The sequence below is a fragment of the Dromiciops gliroides genome, chromosome 4 (assembly GCF_019393635.1).
Source record: "Dromiciops gliroides isolate mDroGli1 chromosome 4, mDroGli1.pri, whole genome shotgun sequence".
Classification (NCBI taxonomy): Eukaryota; Metazoa; Chordata; class Mammalia; order Microbiotheria; family Microbiotheriidae; genus Dromiciops; species Dromiciops gliroides.
In genome coordinates, this window is record NC_057864.1 from 396,134,391 (window position 1) to 396,155,717 (window position 21,327).

General features: G+C 38.2%; 1 protein-coding gene across 3 annotated transcripts in view; it reads left to right on the plus strand.

The window, feature by feature from the left end:
* The window catches only part of TIAM2 (TIAM Rac1 associated GEF 2), a 297,053-nt gene that overhangs the window by 131,730 nt on the left and 143,996 nt on the right, over nt 1–21,327 (plus strand). Inside the window, exons 3-6 of one of the 3 annotated variants that reach the window (XM_044001912.1) lie at nt 79–210; nt 6,010–6,121; nt 9,943–11,145; nt 18,149–18,584. In XM_044001912.1, the coding sequence (XP_043857847.1) occupies nt 9,949–11,145; nt 18,149–18,584 (1,633 nt within the window). In that variant the 5' untranslated portion in view covers nt 79–210; nt 6,010–6,121; nt 9,943–9,948. Of the gene's footprint in view, nt 1–78; nt 211–6,009; nt 6,137–9,942; nt 11,146–18,148; nt 18,585–21,327 lie in introns of all 3 variants that reach the window. The other 2 variants (XM_044001913.1, XM_044001911.1) reach the window with 2 other exon arrangements.

Below are 21,327 nucleotides of genomic sequence, written 5' to 3' on the forward strand. Positions count from 1 at the left end.
AGATAATATTTATAAAGCACTTAGTACAATAATAAGTGGTAACCACTTAATAAATGCTTGTTTTCTTCTACTTTTCAGAAATCACCCCAGTGTTGTCCAGGGATTGAAACACTGGACTAATGGGAAGACATCATGGTGTGGTAGAAAGGTCAGTGAAACAGGAATTAGTGCCTGTGTGTTACCGACCCATTTCCCACTGTGTGACTCTGGGTAAGTCACCCCACTTTGAATCTGTTTCTCCATCTGTCAAATAAGCTCCAAAATTGTCATCACCTTTATTCTCAGTCTCTTTAATTTGTTTCTTGTATTCTTCTCCCTATCTTAACCTAACTCATCATTCCTTTCATTTAATAAAATATCTTGGGGTCTTCCGTGAGACTATCCCTTTCAAAACAACTAAGTTCCTTCTTTTCTACCAATTCCGAAATCTGATTTCCCACCCCACTGTGTTTAAACTTCCAAATTTACTCATGGCTCCCCTCTTTGCCAGAGGCATTTGTACCATACCTTGTACACACTACAACCTCTGGTTTAACTTGTGTGTGTTCAGTGTTTGCACAGTTGGCACTTGTCCAGATTTCTTTGAAAAAAATGTTTTTGTAGATTGTAAAATCCTAAAGGGCAGAGACCATGTGTCTACCTTGCCATGTAGAACACAGCATACAGATGGGTGCTTTCATAAGTCCTCTGGATGTTGAGGGATATGGTATTTATGTTAAAGATTGAATTTTTATAACTTTCCATAAAACTACATTTCAACTACTCCAGGAATTCTGACAATATTTCCCTAGAGTGTGGATGCTCTCGGACCTGGTTAGGACTGATCTCCTTCTCTGACTGAAATGACCACATAACGCTCTGTAAGCACTGTTGCAGATGTCACGATTTCTTATAAAACAGGTGTGAATGCTTAGGCTCTTCTGGTAATAAATTTGCTGAGGAAGGCGATGAACGACGTGAAAAGTTGTGCTATTTTCTCTGTGGAATTTATTGCTTTTTTCCCCCCATCCTTTTGGCTGGTGAACTTCCAATTGGTTTACGTACTGATTGAGACTCTACTTCACAGGCATTTCTTGCTGCAGATCATTGTATTTATTCTTCTTATATGCAGGGCCTGATTCAATTGAAATGGTACCAGCAGTGCTTGGACAATTGATGTCGCTCTTGAAGCCCTTAGCAGCTTTCTCCCTACTGTGTTAAAAAGGATTAACCACCCAGGGCATAATCACTATGGAGACCAGACAGTCTTTTTGCCTGCTTCTTTAGACAACGTGGGTTCAAGTCTCCTTATGAATAGAAATAAGCCTCGTGACACACAGTTCATGTATTTTGAGCATGGTTCATTGAGTTGAGAAGGCTGAAGCAAGTTTGGGAGAGAATAGACAAGTTTTGTATTTAAGTTTTGGTACTTGGAAGGAGTTTAGTTTTGGTTCCTTTAAGGATAGTTGTGATTTTTCTTTTGGCATTTTTTTTTTTGGTATTAGATTGACTACTTAAGAACTTTTACTTAAGTTCTTATTACTTAAGAACTTATAAAAATCTTTAAAATCCCATTTTAAGAGGCAGTTATGTAATAGGCATATGAGGTTTTATAATGCACATCACTGCCTTTCTTTAAAATTTATACTCAGCAAATAGAATAATCCTCTGGTAATTTACATAATGAGATAGTTAAGCAGTTCAGATACAATTTTCAAAAAAGATAGCTATACAATCTTGCTGCTTTTCTGTTTAGTCTACTCCAAATCCATTAAAGCTCATTTGCATTCTTCTTGACCACTCTGTACCCACAGCCATAAGTTTGTACTCACCTGTCATTTTACTCTGCCCCTTGGAAAAGGTTTAAAATAGTAGAGATGGTGTAGATTTTAAGTTACTTGAAGGCAGGAACTATTTTTTTTTGTATCTACACTTACCTAGCACAGTGCCTAAAGTCTTAATAAATGTTGAATTCGTTTGAGTGTAGGTCTGAGGTTCCATATTACAATTGACTTAATTAATCTTTACAACGGGAATATCAGACTAACATTTCTTGTTGTTGTTTCAGTTGTGTCTGACTCTTAGTAAACTCTTGTGGGGTTTTCTTGGCAAAGTGTTTTGGAGTGCTTTGTCATTTTCTTCTCTAGCTCATATTACGGATGAGGAAACTGAGGCAAACAGGGTTAAATGAGTTGCCCAGGGTAATATAGCTAGTAAGTTTCTGAGTCCAGATTTGAATTCAGGAAGATAAGTCTTCATGACTCTACACCTGCCATTCTATCTACTGTGCCACCTAGCTGCCCTCAAATTCCCTAAGTGTAGGGTAAGCCTTATTTCCTTTTATTTCAAAAATGCAAACTTATTTGATTTTGCCCATTTCTATCCTTCTCTCTAATTATTACTCTAGTGCCTAGAATTTGGACAAGAGAACTATTTCCATATAATCACCTCAGGATGTTTGTTTGATCTTACATTATTGGTTATAGGGGCACAGGATCCACATAGAGAATCATAGAAAGGAATCCCAGAGGTACAAGGGACCTCTGAGATCTCAGAGCCCAAGCCCTCCCTAACTAGAGATGTTTTGTGCAGATGTAAATCTGCCCTTGTGCAGTTATTCCCAACTGAAGCAGTAAGGATGTTTGTAACTGAACACTCCTCTTCCTTTCTCCCCTTCACCAATCAGCACCTCATCCCTTCACTACTCAGGTCTTAGATCACCATCTGTCCCATCAGAAAACTTGCCCTCATTATCCCCACCCCTCAGCTTCTTTACATAATCCTTCTGGCCAGACTACTCAGGGCTGTAGCCAGGGAACAAAGCAGAGTCCGTCCACTGCTCCTGGTTTACTTTGCTCAAGACTCTAGGTCACACAGAAGTGGAAACTTTGAGAATCTGTTGCATCAGATCAAGGACAGGTTGTAGGCGAACACAACAAAGATGGATCTTTCATCTCCTCTTGGGAGGCATTTTCCTCTGGGATTCAGTAAGTCCATGGGGTTAAATGGATTATGTTGGTGGATTTGTGTATGTCTCCCGCATTCTTGGACACTGGTGATTTGCTCATTTTCCTTGATTTTGGTGGTTTGAATTCTTGATTATTATCTTGGCTTTAAAAGTATGTACAATTTTTAATGAATCTTCCTTTGGCTGTGAGATCAATAACATATTGATATTTAAACTCCCTTCAGCTGTCCAAAGATACATCTGAGACTGTTTCTTCCACCTTTGAGAGAGGTGGTTGTTTGTAGTTGTTCAGTGGTTTCAGTTGTACCTGACTTTTTGTGACCCTATTTGGGATTTTCTTGGGAAGAGATACTGGAGTGGTTTGCCATTTCCTTCTCCAGCTCATCTTACAGATGAGGAAACTGAGGCAAACAGGGTTAAGTGACATGCCTGGAGTGACACAGCTAGTAAGTATCAGAGATTTGAACTCAGGAAGGTGATTCTCCCCTTTGAGAGGGGAGGGAACACTAAACAAATTAAACAAATTATTCTTTGAGTCTTAACCACACCCTTTTAACTTGGCATTTCCACAGTTAGAACCTTAATCACTTCAGGTTTTCGTATATAAAAGAAAAGAGCTAATGGGGGTTCTGAGAACCTGACTAGCTCATCTATTTGCTCCCAAATGGAATTCTAGTTGAAGCATGACAAGGCAGATGAATGTCTGTTCTCTTTGTCATGATCACAAGGAAAAGTGATTATCCTGATTCCCTTGGGGACTTGTCAGAACTTTCCTTCTTAGTATATATAGTACCAAATCTGGCTTCTACAGTTTAAGACCATTTCTTCTCATTCTGAACTGACTGGAGATACAACACAGCTGGTCACCATTATCCACATATAATAATGAATATTCTTGTTCACCTTTGTCACCCCTCTTCCTGTTCGTCTCCAGACTACTATCTAAATTCCTTAAGCTCCTGGTTGTCTCCTCCCTGTTTTTCAGTACACTCGGGCGTGTGTTTTATTTAATAAGGACTAAAACCTGGAGTTACTTGGTGGAAACCAGTGTGTTGACTTGGGTAGTGTTCTAGTCTAATACGAGTATTGTACCTACTATATGCCACAAACTTTTAGGATCTTGAGAGGACTTTTGCCAGGGAAAAGAAGTACAGGGGCAGGTATTGTTTGGTGTGTTGTTTTTTTCTTCCCAAGTAATGTGCATTAAAATTGAGCTCTTTAATGTCACAGATTATGTTTCTCTTACTAAATGCATTATTTAGGCTCTAACCTGCTTCTGGGGCAAAGAAGACTCTAGTTCAGATCCATAATGGTGAGATTTTTGAATCACCGTCTTTGTGTGCAGTGTGAACAGCTGACACACTCAGCCTCTCAATAGCAGCTTTTGTCTTGCTACCTTTGGCGAACACCATGCCTGGTGCTGTATTGGTTGCTCTTCAAGCATATTAACTTAGAATCAGAATTGTCCTACAAAGAAGAGCTGCCAGCTGAGTGAATTACTCAGTGGTCTTTCACCTCTGGGGTCATCCTTGGAACTTGGTCCTGACAAGAGTAAACAAACGCACAAAAAATTTCCCTGCTCAGCTCACTGTGTGTGAGAGATTCAAAGTGGCCTTGATCTGGACACTTTTCAGTTTATTGTATAAATAAAAAAGGTATAGCTAGGAAAAGAGCAGACAGTTTACATTTTAAATTGGTTCATAGTACAGGTATTGATATCCTGAGCCACATTTGTAAAAGAGGCATGAAAACCTACTCACTCCCTAAGTGCTTTTGTCCGTGCTGCTTGTGAGAGCTGCTGACTTCCAGCTTCTAGGACGAAAGGGATGAAAACTTGGACTCACTGCAGTTTAGGGGGCTAGCTTATAACTCAGATGGGTTAGTAAGACCCCCTATAGCTCTGACTTTGTGTTATGGAGTCGTAGATTGAGACCTGCAAGGGACCATACAGGCCACAGAGTCCATTACCTTCATTTGAGGAAGCTGAGGCACAGACAGAGAGGTCAAATGACTTCCTCAAGGTTATGAAGCCAGTAGGCATTTGATGTGGAATTCAAACTTGGGTCACCCTGACTCATAAGTCCAGCACCCTCTTCACTCTGTCATGCTGTTTTTCATTCAGAGAAATACCCTAATCTCCCAATATAACTTCTGTCTTTCCATATTGTACCTTTCATATATGTAGAGGGAAAGAAGTTGGATATGTGTCTTAGGACATTATGGAAAAAGGATCCAAGAAGAATTCATTGCTGCTTCTTTTCTCTGCTTATTATAAGATGTGCACGCGCGCATATACACACACACACACATATACAAAATGTCACTATTGCTGCTGTCTAAATCAGCCAAGGACATAGAAAGGCTTTGTGTTTTCACTGAGTACTGCCAGATGGTAGACCCCCTTTCTTGTCCCCTGCCCCCTGTTAGACCCTTAAATTCCTCTAAGAACTCCTTACTGGCCCCACTTTTCATGGTGCAAAAGCCAGGCACATCTTTCAGAACATTTTTTAAAGGTCATGTATGACTAGTCTGAATAACTTAAATGTTTTAAACAAGTTATCTGTTTATAGGTCTCTAAATTTTGAGTTTAGTTTTGTTCAATACTGGGATAATTTAAAAACCTGTCATTCTTTTCTTTATGAAGATAATACCACCTCCCCAGTAGAACATGTACTTTTGAGAATTCTCCCCACCAGTGGTATTGATAGATTCTCACTGGCCCATGCATTACTCAGTTTTCTGTGCCTGTGCCGCCACTACCACCAGCAGTTTCTCTCCCCTGACCTTCCCCACCCTCAGCTCCCCTAGCTTTGAGTAAAGGTGATGCTGATAGCTGTAATACAGAAGTTTTTGCTTATGTAAAGATAATGGCCCTTGAAGAGACAAACCTGGTTAGCATTGTGTCTCCCCTATCCAACCAAATTGGCTATCTCCCAAGTGTTACGTACGTAAATTGTTACAATGATTATGATGCCAAAGTCATTTCTCAGAAACCTTTTGTTGTATGTTGCTTTCAAGCATGATGAAAATTGATGTGATTTCTCCTCATTGATGTTTTTCAGAGTGTTTTCATGGATCCTCTTTTTGTGGTTGTTAAACATAATGTGCCGCCCTCAAGACCATGTGAACTGCATTGATCACTAATTGCTTTTGCATCAAAAAGTGATTCTTCAGGTAATCTGACTTAAAGTGAGTTGTGATTTACATAAACTTCAGTAAATGCAGTGAAAAAAGTAATGAGTGTGGGGCAGCTAGGTGGGGTAGTAGATAGAGCACTGGCCCTGGATTCAGGAGGACCTGAGTTCAAATCCAGCCTCAGACACTTAACACTTACTAGCTGTGTGACCCTGGGCAAGTCACTTAACCCCAATTGCCCAGCCAAAAAAAAAAAAAAGTAATGAGTGTTATAAGAAGAAGATGATGGTGAAGTTTATTTTTCAGGAAAGTATAGGGAGGATGCAATCTGAATCACTGAATTTCATCAGTGTAGTGAACTTCTTTCACTGAAACAGATCAGTGATTGATTCTTCTAGAATTCATGGTCTTTGAGATTTGTTTGGTATTACAGAGAAATTAATGAATTGCCCATGGTCATACTGTTAGGTATTATATGTACATTAGCTATGTTATGTATAGGACTTAAACCTAGGTATGCTGAAGTCCATTATCCACTGCCTCTGTTGTTGATACAATAGAGAAAATGGAATTAATTTCATTTTTCCCCCTTTCCTGGGGGAAATTTCTATATAGTTTCTATTACAGAAATAGAAATATGGTATATTTAGAACAGTCGGAGATAGGAATTCTGGATTCCAATATTGGTTCTGCCACTATTCGTGTGACCTTTGGTACTTAACTTATCTGGGCCAAAATTTTCTCATCTATAAATTGAGAGGGTTGAATTAGATATTCTCTAATAGTCTCTCTTTATAATTTTGAGTTCTATCACACAGGCTAACTTTCAAAAGGAGTTATCAAATCTCTATGCAGGATATTTTTATTTTTATTTATTTATTTTTTTTTAGTGAGGCAATTGGGGTTAAGTGACTTGCCCAGGGTCACACAGCCAGTAAGTGTTATGTGTCTGAGGCCAGATTTGAACTCAGGTACTCCTGACTCCAGGGCCGGTGCTCTATCCACTGCACCACCTAGCTGCCCCCTATGCAGGATATTTTATAGATTATGATCGTCAGTTTTTCTGTCTCATATGAATGTGAGATGTTTTCTGCCTATATCACTTTGAAAATTAAAAAGAACAACTCATTGATCAAAAGTTTGACTTTCAAAAGGAATTTATGGGAACTACACATACACAGCCAAGTCATTCTCCCTAATCATAAATCCCTAATCATTCCTACTTTAAAGCAAGAGGAACCAAGAACTTGAATGGGAAGAAAATTACACCTTTATTTTCACTTATCTCTAACTGAAAATTAGTATTTCCTTCAATTATTTTTTAAAAAGTGATTGTGAAAAGGGGTCCATAGCTATTAAAGGGGTCTGTTACACAAAAATGGTTAAGAACCCCTGCTCAAGGGGCAGCTAGGTGGCACAGTGGATAAAGCACCATCCCTGGATTCAGGAGAACCTGAGTTCAAATCCGACCTCAGACACTTAACACTTACTAGCTGTGTGACCCTGGGCAAGTCACTTAACCCTCATTGCCCTGAAAAAAAAAAAAAAACCCTGCTCAAAAGATTTTCTATTTTATTCACCAGTATCTTGAACTTTTAATAATTTAAATATAAATCATGAAATCTTAGACATACAAGGGACATATGATCATTTAGTCTAATCCCCATGTGAGTCATGAATCCTTTTTACAATATCCCCAATAAATCTTCATTTACCCACTTCCCAGGTTTGTTAGGAAAGTACTTTGCAAAAGTTTTGAAAATTCTTATCATAACAATTATAATGCACCATCCTCCTAAAGGTCATTAGTGTTGAACAGCTTCCTATGTCTAGAGTCAGCCTTTTTCATTTTTAGAGAACTCACATTGTTAAAACATTTTCCCTTATGTTGAACTGAACTCTGCCTCCTTTGAACTTTTCATCTTTGGTCTTTGCTGCCCTCTAGAACTAAGCCAAAAAAACTCCTACCCCTCTTCCAAGTAATATCTTTTCATATATTTGAAGTGTAAGGGGCTAAAATTCTAGCTATACCATCTAAAATCTAATGAGTGGTCACCAATAAATTATAAACTTTAGCAAGAATATTTAAGCGTTTAAGTATCTATTAAAGAGCATTAGGATCAGAGAGAAAGGTAAAAATCTAACTATTTCTAAGAGACCCTATCATCTGACCCACCATGGCAAGGTCAGGAACCAAAAAAGAGAGAACCCCTCCGCCAACATCCGCTTCCTACTTCGCGTCCTCCTCCCAGAAAATGGGAGGCTCCTCAAGTTGATTTGCTGGTAGCCTTGATAGACAGTACCCACGAGCAAATGCCACTTCCTGACGCCAAGGACCTTGATGGCGTGGCTTGCCCTCAGAGGCCTTTTCCTCATGGCAGAGCTTTTCTACAGTAAGTCTCCAGCAGGTGGTATTATTCCAATTGTTACAGTAGAAAGCTATCATTCCCCCTGCCCCTAATTGTCCTTTTTTCTAAAGTCCAACCATCCCCTGTTCACCTTATGGACTTACCTTTCAGTTCACACTCACCTGAAAGACTGCCAGCTTGTCATATTGTCCAGATTGGACAATGGGGTCTGAACAGCAAAGAATAAAGCAACAATATCACTTCACTCTTTTGTTTTGTTTTATTTTGTTTTTGTTTTTGTTTTTCTTTTTCAGGGCAGTGGGGATTAAGTGACTTGCCCAGGGTCAAACAGCTAGTAAGTGTCAAGTGTCTGAGGCCAGATTTGAACTCAGGTCTTCCTGAATCCAGGGCTGGTGCTTTATCCACTGCGCCACCTAGCTGCCCCCTATCACTTCACTCTTTCTGGATCTTCTGCCTATCCTAACAAGGCCCAAGATTTCATTAGGGTTCTTTTAAAAAAAATTGTTTTGCCTATCACATCACACTGGTGACTCATAATGAGCTTGCATTCATAAAAACTCATAGGTCTATTTTTTGTTGTATAAATTGCTATTTTTTTCTACCATCTAAAAATCCTGTTCATCAGTGAATGAATATGTATGATGTACAATAGGTTAATGTAAAATGAATAAAGCAATATATGCAAAATCCTTACTAAAGCTCTTACATAGAATTTATGAATGTGTCTTCCATACCAAAACAGAACTGTATTTTTCTGATCATGTGCTTTTTACTTGCCTTTGAAGGGAACTCTTAATTTCTTATTCCTCCTTTTGCTTCTTTTCTACTCCCTTTCTAGCAATGTTCTCCTCTACCAGTTAACCCTCACACTTTGCTAATGCTGGGCCTGCTGCCCAGTACTCATATCCAGTATCTTCCTTTGTATGAACTGACCCTTTACCAAAATTAGGTCAAAATCATAGAGTTTCATGCTATATGAGCTATCTACCTGTACTAGCTTAAGTATAGATGTTATAAGTTAAATGTGTGTTTAGCTACAATAATCAGTAATCATGAGACCAGATGTCATCATGTGAATCACTGTACATGAACTCAGCTACCCATGGGAGCCTTTCTCCTCTTTTTGTCTTAAAATGGTTGCTTAAGAACCCTTCTGTATCAACCCTGAGAGATCTAGGAGGTAATATAAGGTTCTTTAAGTATTTAAATACTTTAAATATTTTAGATTATAATCATCAATTCATGTGAGTCTACAATGTTGTCTGTCTCCCTAACCTTACTTGTTAAGAAGAACCAATGTTATCAAAGATAATGTTGATAACTTTGATAACTGAAAAGTACTTTCTTTCTCTCCTGGTCCTCTTAGTTTGTGACAGGCATAGAAATAAGTTGCTTGTTTCCTTTTTGGAGCATAAATGCTATTTTAAGATCTGTCATATTGATTTGTAACTTTGGTCATTGATGTTACTAACTGAACTATTTTTACTTTAGGTGAAGATGGGGAATTCTGAGAGTCAATACAGTCTTCAAGGATCTAAAAATCATAACAGTTCTGCCACTGGTGCAAAACAGAAGCCTTGTCCTCTGAAAATCCGCAGCATCCATGCAAAAGATGAAAAATCTTGCTCATTGCATGGGTGGGGGCATGGAAACAGTGGGACAAATTACAAGTCTCGATCCCTGGCCAGGAGCTGCCTTTCCCACTTTAAGAGTAACCAGCCTTATTCATCAAGACTCAATGACCCATTGGCCAAAGGCTCTAAAGGCAATACCCACACAAAGCACAAAGTGAATGTGTCAGGAAACTATTTACAAGGAAAGAATTCTGCCTTCTTGTCTGAGAATGGCTTTCATTATATTAGTCATGAACCAGCAGATAACCATATCACCTCCAGAGACTGCAATGGACACCTTCTGAACTGTTATGGGAAAAATGAGAGTCTTGCCTCAACCCCACCAGCTGAAGACCGGAAGAGCCCAAAGGTTCTTATTAAAACACTGGGAAAATTGGATGGATGTTTAAGGGTTGAGTTCCACAATAGTAGCAACAACAAAGTGCCTACAGAGGACTCCACTGGACCAGTCCAACTGTTGAGGTATTCTCCTACATTAGAGTCTGAATCTTCCAACCTAACTGAAGTACGGAGAAATTCTAGTACTGATTATCCTCCCAGCCATTGCCTTTCTCCTACTGATTCCCGGCTGCGATCTAGCAAAGGCAGCTCTTTTAGCTCTGAGTCTTCTTGGTATGACTCTCCTTGGGGAAATGCTGGGGACATCAATGAACTGGAGGGATCTTACCTGACCAGAAGCACTCCAGATACCAGCATCCATTCCAGTTTTCCATCAGATGATGCCAAAAAGCCTTTTAACCAAAGTTCATCTCTATCTTCCCTCCGGGAGCTGTACAAAGATGTTGCCTTAGAACATCTTCCTCCATCAGGCATTAGACTTTCTGATGAATTCATTGGTACACATGCCAGTTTAAATAGTAGAGTTTCATTTGTCTCAGACATTGATGTGCCCTCAAGGGCAGAGCAAAGAGGACCTGTACAGTACTGTTCTTATACCCTTCCCTGTCGGAAGTCCAAACCCTTAACAGAAGATACTTCTAAAAAGGACACGTTAAAAACTAGAATGAGGCGAATCAGCGATTGGACAGGAAGTCTCTCAAGAAAGAAAAGGAAACTCCAGGTATATAAGCTTTTGGGGCACAAAGAAAAATTAACTTTGGTTTTTCAGTTCACATAGATTATTTTTGGATTTTGGTGGGAGAGGTGAAAAACATTTTGGGGAAAGAATTTTTAAATAGTATTAACTTTTCTAATGTTATTGTAGCATAAATGTTTTTGGGTACCTGTATGCTTGTGTGCATGATTGAGAGAGAAAATAAAAATGTCTCTCTATATCAATACCTTACACCCTGCTATACCTAGAGAACTCATCCAACACATACTTTTTGGTTGGTCAGGTGAGGTTGAAATGTATAGAAAGCATCATAAAAGGAAAATCTCATTTCATAGATATATTGACATTATTCTCCCCCACACAGAGACAGCACCGTGTGATGAAAAGAGCTTTGAGCACAGAAACAGGAGACTTGAGTTTTAAACCCAGCACAGCTATTCACTAGCAAGGGGACCCTAGTCAAATCCTTTTTGGGCCTTAGGCCTCATCTTTGAAATGACTGTTGAAGCAGTTTATTTCTGAGTTTCCATCCAGTGCTCAAATTCTCTGATTGGTAACATTATTTTTCCAAATAGGATCCTCATGTCTCTTCCAGTTTGACAGAAATACTGAAAAACAATGAAGCACTTATCCCAATCTTACTCTGTTATCTTTAACTCTAGGTTTCTGCTTTTATATAGCCTTAAGTCTTCCCCCCCCCCCGCCCACTCCCATCCATATAGAGGAATGTCAGAAAACTCATCAGTTTCTGTTACCATCTGGTACCTTTGCAAAATAATGATGCAGCCAGGGAAATGAAAATAATCATATTCAGCTCAATATAGTGACTTCCATTTTCTAAATTAATTTGTTTTAAATAACAGAAATGATCTTAAAGGTCAATTTCATTTCTTAAATGAAGGTACAAGAATATGGGGGCTATTCCTAATCTATGGCAAATTTTCCAGCCCAATTCTTTGAAGTGAACTTGGTAAATGTTTTGTAAGGAGAGAAGAGAAGGGAACATTTTAAATATTATTCTTTTTACATTTTAAAAAATCTGGACTTGAACACCAAATAAAGTGAACGTAGAACAGATAAAGAGGAGAGTTCATAAAGTTGTAAATCTAAGCCTTAAAAATAACCAAAAAACTTTTGTGTTTACTTTTTCAGTACCTTCTGGTTCTACATTTTTTTAGTCTGTCCTCCCCCAAAGTATGTTTTGTGTATTTATTTGATTTTGGTTCAGATAATGCTTGAGCCTTAGCCTTATGCTTATGCCAAAGCTGAATGTTTCCCCAAGTCTTCATTGCCCCTAGCGTTTTCTTAGCTCTTTAGGCACCATCCAAGTCAAAATTCCTCTTGCCAGGAAAAGAGGTGGAGAGATTTCCTGAGTGAATTGGTTATCTGAGCACTCCTTTAGACCATACTCTATAATTAGAGTCTGGAGAAAGGGCAAAGGGAACATTGTCAGGATTTTGGGGGAGGTAGGTATCATTAAGTCGTCCTACCCACTGTGTGGGTAGGATTCTTGAATATGAGTCACCAAAGTTGCTTGCTGGCACTTTGGAAAAGTCACAACTTAAAATTGCCACATCAGCAAAATGCTGATAATAATCCATGCTCCCTATTCTAACCTAGTGGGACTATTGGGAAGAAAATATGAGCTAAATATATGGAAGTTCTTAGGACTACAGGAATCTGATAAATAGCATGTGGTCCTGACTGATAACCATAGCAACAATAACTATGATAACAGTGGCATATATGTTGTGAGTGAAGGAAGGAAAGGGCTTTGGCAATTGAGATGGAAAGTCATTGTTTTCTTTTTCAGAAAACTAGTGGTAGCTTTCAGTCTTTCAGCATAAAATGTACTTTTACTTGAACATGATGGAGGGAGGAAAAGTTTATTTTTTTCTTCACTCAACATAGACTCATCTGCTTTTTTTTTTTTTTAAACAAGATCACATCTAAAATAGCCTTGAAAGTTAAGTACCAAACTTAAGACTAGGACATATCACAACCTCCTAAAGTATCTGTCCCATTCTAGATTTTATCATTTTAGTCTGGGAAATTTAATAAAATGAGATAACATCTATAAAGTGTAAAATAAGTGAGATAACATTTGTAAAACTTAAAGAACTGTATAAATACTAATAGTTATTTTTATACAAGGGAGCTAGGTGGCACAGTTGATACAGTTCTGGAACTGGAGTCAGCAGACCTGAGTTTCAATCCAGATTCAGATATTTAATAGCTGTGTGATCCTGGGCAAATCATTTAACTTTCATCTGCCTCAGTTTTCTCATTTGTAAAATGGGGATAATAGTAACACTTACCTCCCAGCATTGTTGTGAGGCTAATATTTTATAAAACACACCTCAAACTTTCAAGCACTCTATAAATGCTATCCATCATCATTATCATCAGACTCCTCCACCACTAACGAAGTGATCAGTGCCAAGATTCAAAGCCAGGTTTTCTAACTCCTGATTGAGTGTTCTTTCCACTTCCGAGAGCCTGAAAATAAATAATGCAGTGAAATAATTCAAACATCTAAAAATAATCTGAGAAGAAAAATGCAGAAAAGCCATACTATAGAAAGACAACATATTGGGGGGGTGTAGATGACTGTGTATTTAATATGAATGTATTTCAGCATTAAATATAGCTCTAAGTGAGAGGAGTGAAGCCCTATTTCTGTTCTCTTCATACCAGCTTCTGGTTAAAATATCACTTACACAGCCAGAGGGAAGACATTGCAAAGGCAGGATTAGATTGAAACATAAAGCTCTTGAATTTCTAGATGACTTAGATTTAACCCATGTAGCTTCATTCCAATATGGAAGATGCAGCTTCCCTGAGAAGACCCTTTCAGTTACTTACGTTTTGCTGTCATGTATAAACCAAAGCACTCAGATTGGACTCACAAGTCACATTAGTTTTCTATAGAAATGAATAAACCACTGTCCTACTTATAAATCCTCCATATCCTTGAAGAGTTCCTTTCGCAAAGCCATGTTAAAATCGGTTTCCTAAGCACTTACCTATATTTTGGTCCTACTTTTTCCCCTCGGAAGATTCCTAGAGGATCCCTGACCCACTGCTGAGAAAAAATAGGTAGACTTTCAATATCTTGAGAATGGAGAAAAACCAAACCAACAAACATTTCTGGGCATGTCCACAAGATTTTTGGTATTGATCGTATGTGGTATTTGGCCATTAGATGTCAATGGACATTGGAAGACAAAAGAAATAACAGTTACCATCCCTCTTGTAGAGAGAAGTTGGGTGGGAGGAGAAACAATAGATACAAGGGAAAGGGTCCTGTGGATTGATTTTTAGTGGTTATGTGTTTTGCCTCTAGCAGCATGGTATTAGGGAAAGAACACTGTTGAGGTGACCTGGCCTTAAAATCCTAATTATTGCTTATTAGCTATGCAAATTTAAGTTAGTAAAATGAGAGGGGTAGGGCAAGAGGACCTCTGTGGTACTCTTATTGCTTCATAACTAAGTAAAGAAAAAACATGTGGAAAGAGACAAGGTTAGTGGCTTTTATTGAAAACTGATGAGTAGTGATCCAAGACTTCCTTGTGGAAGTAGTTGAGATTGGAGTAGTAGTTCTGATGATGATAATAATAGCTCACATTTATATAGGCCTTACTATGTCCCAGGCACTGTGCAAAGAGCTTTACAATCATTAATCTCATTTGATCCTGACAAACAACCCTGCTATTATCATTCTCATTTTATAAATGAGGAAACTGAGGCAAACAGAAGTTAAGTGACTTTCCCAGAGTCACTGGATTTGAGGCTTGATTTGAAATCAGGACTTCTTAACTTCAAGCTTGACACTCTATCCACTGTGCCCGAATAAAAATTGTATTTTGAACATAACCCTATCATATTATTAAATTCATTTTGCAGATGAAGAAACGGAAGTTTAGAAAAGTTAAGTCATTTTCCTGAAGTCACATGGGTAGTGTCAGAGTGAGGACTAGAGCCCAGGTCTCCTGATTCTAGGTCTGAAGTCTTTTCCATTATACCATGTTGCCTCAACTCACAAGAGTGTTGTTCTCCCTTTAGCCTTACAAGTTAGTCACTGGCAACTAGAATTAGGAAGTGCAGATTTGGGGAATTAGAAATGTCTTACAGACTAATGAGATCACATAGGTACCAGATGCAGACACTGAAAATGCCACCACTTGTGCTTGGAGGAAGGCTTGGCTTTTGCTGACTTAAGGGGTTAAAACTTAGGACCACAAATGTCTTGAGAGACAGAAAGTACAGTGTGTTTGTAGGTTATGTTGAACTTTGCCAGTTCAGAAATTCCTTTTGGCACAGAGTCTGTCTTATTTTGAAAAGCCTCATTACAGCTGATGCCAGCAATCATAGGTAATCTATGTTGGCTTTGGGCAGCATCAGATCTTCCTGTTAATAATTGAATAATGTTAATATCAGCCAAGGGAGAAGCATCTTTTCCCCCTGGATGTTTTTGAAGAGCTACAAATAGAGAAGGGTTTTCTTTTTTAGTTTTAAACATTTTTCAAAGTTTGCGGTGTAAGTAACTCACAGGAGCTTGTTTATTTGCTTTATTCTTGCATAAGCATCAGAGAGTAAACAAATATCGTGGTGGGACATAGTGTAAATACAAGTAGAAAAAATAATATTTTCATTGGTAGTAGCTGTGTTTTTGGCTCAGCTGTTTATAAGCTCTGAGTATTTGGAAGCAACAATTATTTGCCTGATTAGTTTCCTACAAAAGATAGTAATTGCTACTTCATTTGTATACTAATAAAAACCAAAATATTATAAATTCAGAGCATACCGTTGACCAAGATTGACCTATTGTTTTAATTTTATTTCAGTAATTCAGCATAATTGAAAGTATAGGAAAAGAAACTAGCAGACACATAAGCTTCAGAAATAACAAGTTACTAAATGAAGAGCCACACACAGACAGCTTCCTGTGATGGCTAAGGGTAATCTTGGTATACGCAAGTCTAGGGTAATATGGAGAGATCTGGGTTCAAATGCACTGGTAAACCAGTTCACCTGTGTCTCTATTTTGTGTCTCAGTTTACTCATCTATAAAACATGAGAGTATCATTAGGGTGATTACTTGCCTTTATTTTATTTTTTTAAATTTCTTGTTGCTCCTTTTATTTTTTATTTAAAAAATTTTCTCAATTACATGTTTTTTCTCCCACCGTCCCCCCTCCCTAAGCCAGCAAGCAATTTGATATAGGTTATACATTACTATCATGTTAAATATATTTCCGAATTAAACAGAACCAAAGGAAAAAAATGCAAGAAAGAATAAACAACAACAACAACAACAAAAAAGCAACAACAAAAGTGAAAATAGTATGCTTCAGTCTGCATTCTGACTCCATGGTTCTTTTTCTGAATGTGGAGAACATTTTCCACCTTAAGTCTTTTGGCACTGTCTTGCTCATTTAATTAACAAATTAATGCATGAATGAGTATCTTAGTTGGCTAAACAGTAGATTTAGAATACCAGTGCTCCTCTAAACCTAAAGTTCAGACCACTTTTCTTTCAAATTCAGCCACTTTATTTTCATGCTATTTACCAAGGCATTATTCTATTGTGCTCTTAAAAGCATTTTCCCCAGGTGCCTCCAGTCTCTAGGACTTAAGCTTTCAGTGGCTTAGTATCTTCAGACATTGCCACTCATTTTAACTCACAACGGAGCTGATATTAAGCTGTTTATTTTATACAGGTCTGTCTTTGCTTGACTTCTGTCTGCAAGTAGGAATATTTTTAGGGCCTGGAGTATATAAGGAATGAATATTTGTCATGATAAAGGGCTGCAGCTGCAGCTGCAGTGCTGTCAGGCCCCTTGATCAATGCCCTTTGTAGGGAAGAGATCCCAGGTGCATGGTTCACAGTCTGACGTAGGGGGTGGGAGTGAGGAAGTTACTGCTGCAGATTCCAGGCTCCAGGTATGAGTAGAGGAGGCAGAGGCTTGAGAATGGAAGTATGGGGAGCTTTTGAAGCCACTAAGAGACCTGCAGTGTATCTATTCAGCTCTATGGCAGCTGTGAAGAACCAAGGCTCCTGTTGAGAGTCATGGGCATTTGGAATGAGTCCTTTGATACGAATCTCTTAGTGGCTGGTTAAATTCTATAGAAGCTCCCTCCTCTTTACTGAGGTTCTATGCCTCATTCCAGTTGTGAGGGGCAGGTAGAGCAGAAAAGATGCATTTATTTTTCTAATGCTAGAACTTAGTTTGGGAGAATAATAATGGGACAGTCAGCCACAATCAAAATTTTTGATGAATTCTGGAGAGAATATATTGGTGAATAATGTTTACTATCAGTATTCCAAGACAAAATTTTTCTCAAATCATAAATATACTGTGTCAAGGGTGGATTTAACTTAAAATTTATTTTAAAATGCCATAGAAAAGCTGCTAAAACACTAATCTCCTTTGTCAGGCTTTAATGAATACTTAGCAAAGATATTTAATTCTAGAAATTTCTTGTGCCACCAAGCCATTAGGTATACTAATAAATAGGTACATACAGTAATATAGGATCTGGAATTTCATCAGTGTTTGGAAACTAGCTCTGCCAAAAGGTGGAATACCTGGTGGATAAGCCATAGGGAATTACTTAAGTCATGTGGAAATTAATTGATTTACCCAAGGTCTCATAGGCTAGATTTGAACCTAGCTCTTCACACTGTGCCTAGATAGCTCACATGGACTATACATACTACCCAAGAGTTCTACTCTGTCATTCTCTCAATATTTCATTGACCAATATTAAGCCAGTAAATTCATTTGATGGATTAGATTGAACTAGGTTGTTTCTGTGATCCCATTCATACCTTAAATTATATAATTAGAGGGTGTGTTTCTTTCTCAAAAGGACCTTGATTTATGATAGCACTATTAGTAACAGAAAAATTTAAATTTTACCCTCTAATGTCTTTAGAGAAAATAATTATGGGCTTATGGAATAGTTATAATCTCTGATCAGTGGCTATTTTCATTGTGCACAGGAGCCCAAATCCAAGGATGGATATGACCATTTGGATTCTCGAACTGATGGTCTCAGTGCAGAAGCACTGTTGCCTTCACAGTTGTCTAGTTTGCTGTGGTCAGGTGGCTCTGGCCAGACCCTGCCTCAGAGGAGTGAGTCCACTAATGCAATTAGCAGTGACCCCTTGCGACAGAACATCTATGAAAATTTCATGCGGGAGTTGGAGATGAGTAGGACTCATGTGGAGAACACAGAAACGTCGACAGAAACAGCAGACTCCAGTAGTGACTCAGTTAGCTCCTTGGAGCAACTGGACCTGCTCTTTGAGAAGGAACAAGGAGTGGTCCGGAAAGCTGGCTGGCTCTTTTTCAAGCCTCTTGTGACTCTTCAGAAAGAGAAGAAGCTGGAGCTTGTGGCCAGGAGGAAATGGAAACAGTATTGGGTAACTCTTAAAGGTGGGTTAGAACTTTGCCGCTTGCATAGCATGCTCTCACGGACAATCATTTCCTCAGTCTCATATGCCCAGTTTAATGCCTGAATCAATTACCCATTTGATTGAGCTATAAAGGGTTTGATAAAATATTTTATGTAAAAATAATATTTGCTTGACCGTTCTTTCAATATCTGGCTCATCCTAGGTAAATGTTGCTTACAGAGGAGGCATCTAGGTGGCATTGTGAGTAAAGTCAGGAAGACCTGAATTCAAATCCAGTCTCAGATATTTCCTAGTTGTTTGACCCTAGACAAGTCACTTAAACTCTACCTGACTCAGTTTCCTCTACTGTAAAATGAGTGTAATAATTGTACCTACCTCACAGGGTCGTTGTGCGAATTCAGTGAAATCATATTTGTAAAGCACTAAGAACAGTACTTAGCAGAGAGAAGGTGCTTAAGAAATGTTTGTTCCTCCCCACCCAATTTGGCTGGGAAGTTGAGCTTCCTCGTCTGCACATACAATCCAAATATGGATTTTAATGAACTTGAATTTTGGGGGAGAGTAGAATCTATATTGTTGCATATTGTTTTGATCTCATAAAGTAAAAAAGTGAAATGGTAATCTTGACAAACGTGCCTTTTCATACAAAACAAATTTCATTTTTTTTTAGTGGGGGGAGGCCTCATAAAGCTTACTCCTAAGGGCTTGCCTTTTCTTAATTTATACTCTTTTTACATAGAGGTATAGCTTTGCTGAAAGTTAAAAAATAGCAGGATGATCTTGAGAATGACTAAATCAATGCAGTGATGATTTATGCAAAGATAAGGGGAAAATAACAAAACAGTCCTTGGCACATTTGCACAGTATTTCTGTGAACTGTTGTTCCAAAGAGCTACATAGAGTGGTCAAAAGTCAGGCTTATCTATCTGTTAACACCTTTCCCCATCACTTTGGGGGAGTCAGAAAAGTGAATTACATCTGCAGCCAATATGTGCAAAAGTCCAGTAAGTCTTCGGTATCACTCCTTCCTAACTTTGTTTTGGCTTCTGTATATAATGAGCCTGCTGTGGACTTGCAGCCTGGACACTTGTCTCGAGCGTCCACAAGGCCATCCAGCAAATGTCAAAACTGCCCTTCATTTTCTAAAACGAAAAAGGTTCATTATGATCAAGGAAACAAACATTTTCTGTATCTTGCAGTTATCACTAGCATGAATGTGCTCTGTGAAGCTAGGTCCTTGTGACTCTTTTATTGCAAATAAAGAGTGAGCTGAAGATCTGAACACAGACCAGGGACTTCTGAATATAGCTCTGGGTGATGATATCTCATTGTCTCTGGCAGTAGGCAAGACACTTAGCACTATCTATATTTGGAGTTCCCCCATGCTTATTTATAAAATTGAGATTCTAGGATGCAGGGAGCTTTGGAAGCCCAAAATATTATCAAATGTTCATTCTTTCATTTCCTTTTCAACAAGGGAAAGGCATATGATAAAGATGTTTTTGCCAACATAACCTTTTGATGTAGTTTTAAACACTGCTTTCTACTTAGAGCACAGTATGTCAAGTTTAGCATACTTGATTTTTAGCATCAGTTACATTTGGAGCGAATTTTTCAAATAATTTTTGAATAAAATGTGTATATGTATATATCTATATAATATATATCTATGCATGTCCTTTGTGTGTGTGTGTGTATATGTATATATACACACACACACACATAATACATACATACAAGCAGACTTCTCCTTATGTCCCTTCTAAGTACCTAAATGAATGAATTGAAAGTATTCTTCTGGAGAGAGAGGCTTATGTGCAAGGCTTATGGCCATCTTGTTACCTGCTTTGAAATCACAGGTGTCATAAGGCCACTCATGCTTAGAGATCAATTCTTTTTTCTATCTGTCTTCATTCTAAGGAATGAATATTTGCATTTTTTCCCTCTTCTTGGTGGAAGTAATCCCATAGTATAAACTCAAGTTCACAGTGAAAAATTCCCGGTATTAACTTTTTATAGTGTCATATTTCTAATGATACTTCTAAATAGGTCCATTCCTAAGAAGTTATAGATAAAGCAATATTAGGACTCAATATGGGAAGGTTTGCTTTCTGAAATTGAAGATGTATCCTATGGAAAACATGTCTGATATTGTGGGGTTGTAAGAGTGGGGAAATGGTGACAGCTAGTGGTTGTATCCTTTGTTAGGGCAACGGTAACTGAAGGAAACAGGACTTTGGGAGGACAACGAGAATGTAGATGGAAGATTGGGAACATCGACACGGGGCAGGTGTTGGTGCCAAAGCTTTCCTAACCTTCTCTGTCATCAGTGGAGCTGCTCCTATTTCTTTATGGGTCCTTTCCCCTGTCTGCAAATTAAATTAAAGTTTTAAGTAGATGAATCTGAATTATGGTGCCTCACTATAGAGCCAGGACCTAGCAAAGAGTGCTGTAGCCATGAAGAAATAGAATATTTTTGTTGATTATTCTCCCCATACTGCTAGGAAAAAAACACACAATTCAGTATAACTTTTAAAGATTCAAAATTCCATTAAAATTTTACAGAATTTATATCGTGTTAACTTCCTGATTTTAAAAAAATTCTTTGACAATGAAATGTTCCATATTGATTCTACATTTTAAACTTAGCAAAAACTGAGACACCTTGTTTTAGTTTAATGATTCTCTATTGGAGTTGGATTCTCTTTACTATGGGAAGTAATATCTTTGCAGTTATTTAGAGTCTAGCTTATTAAACTAGA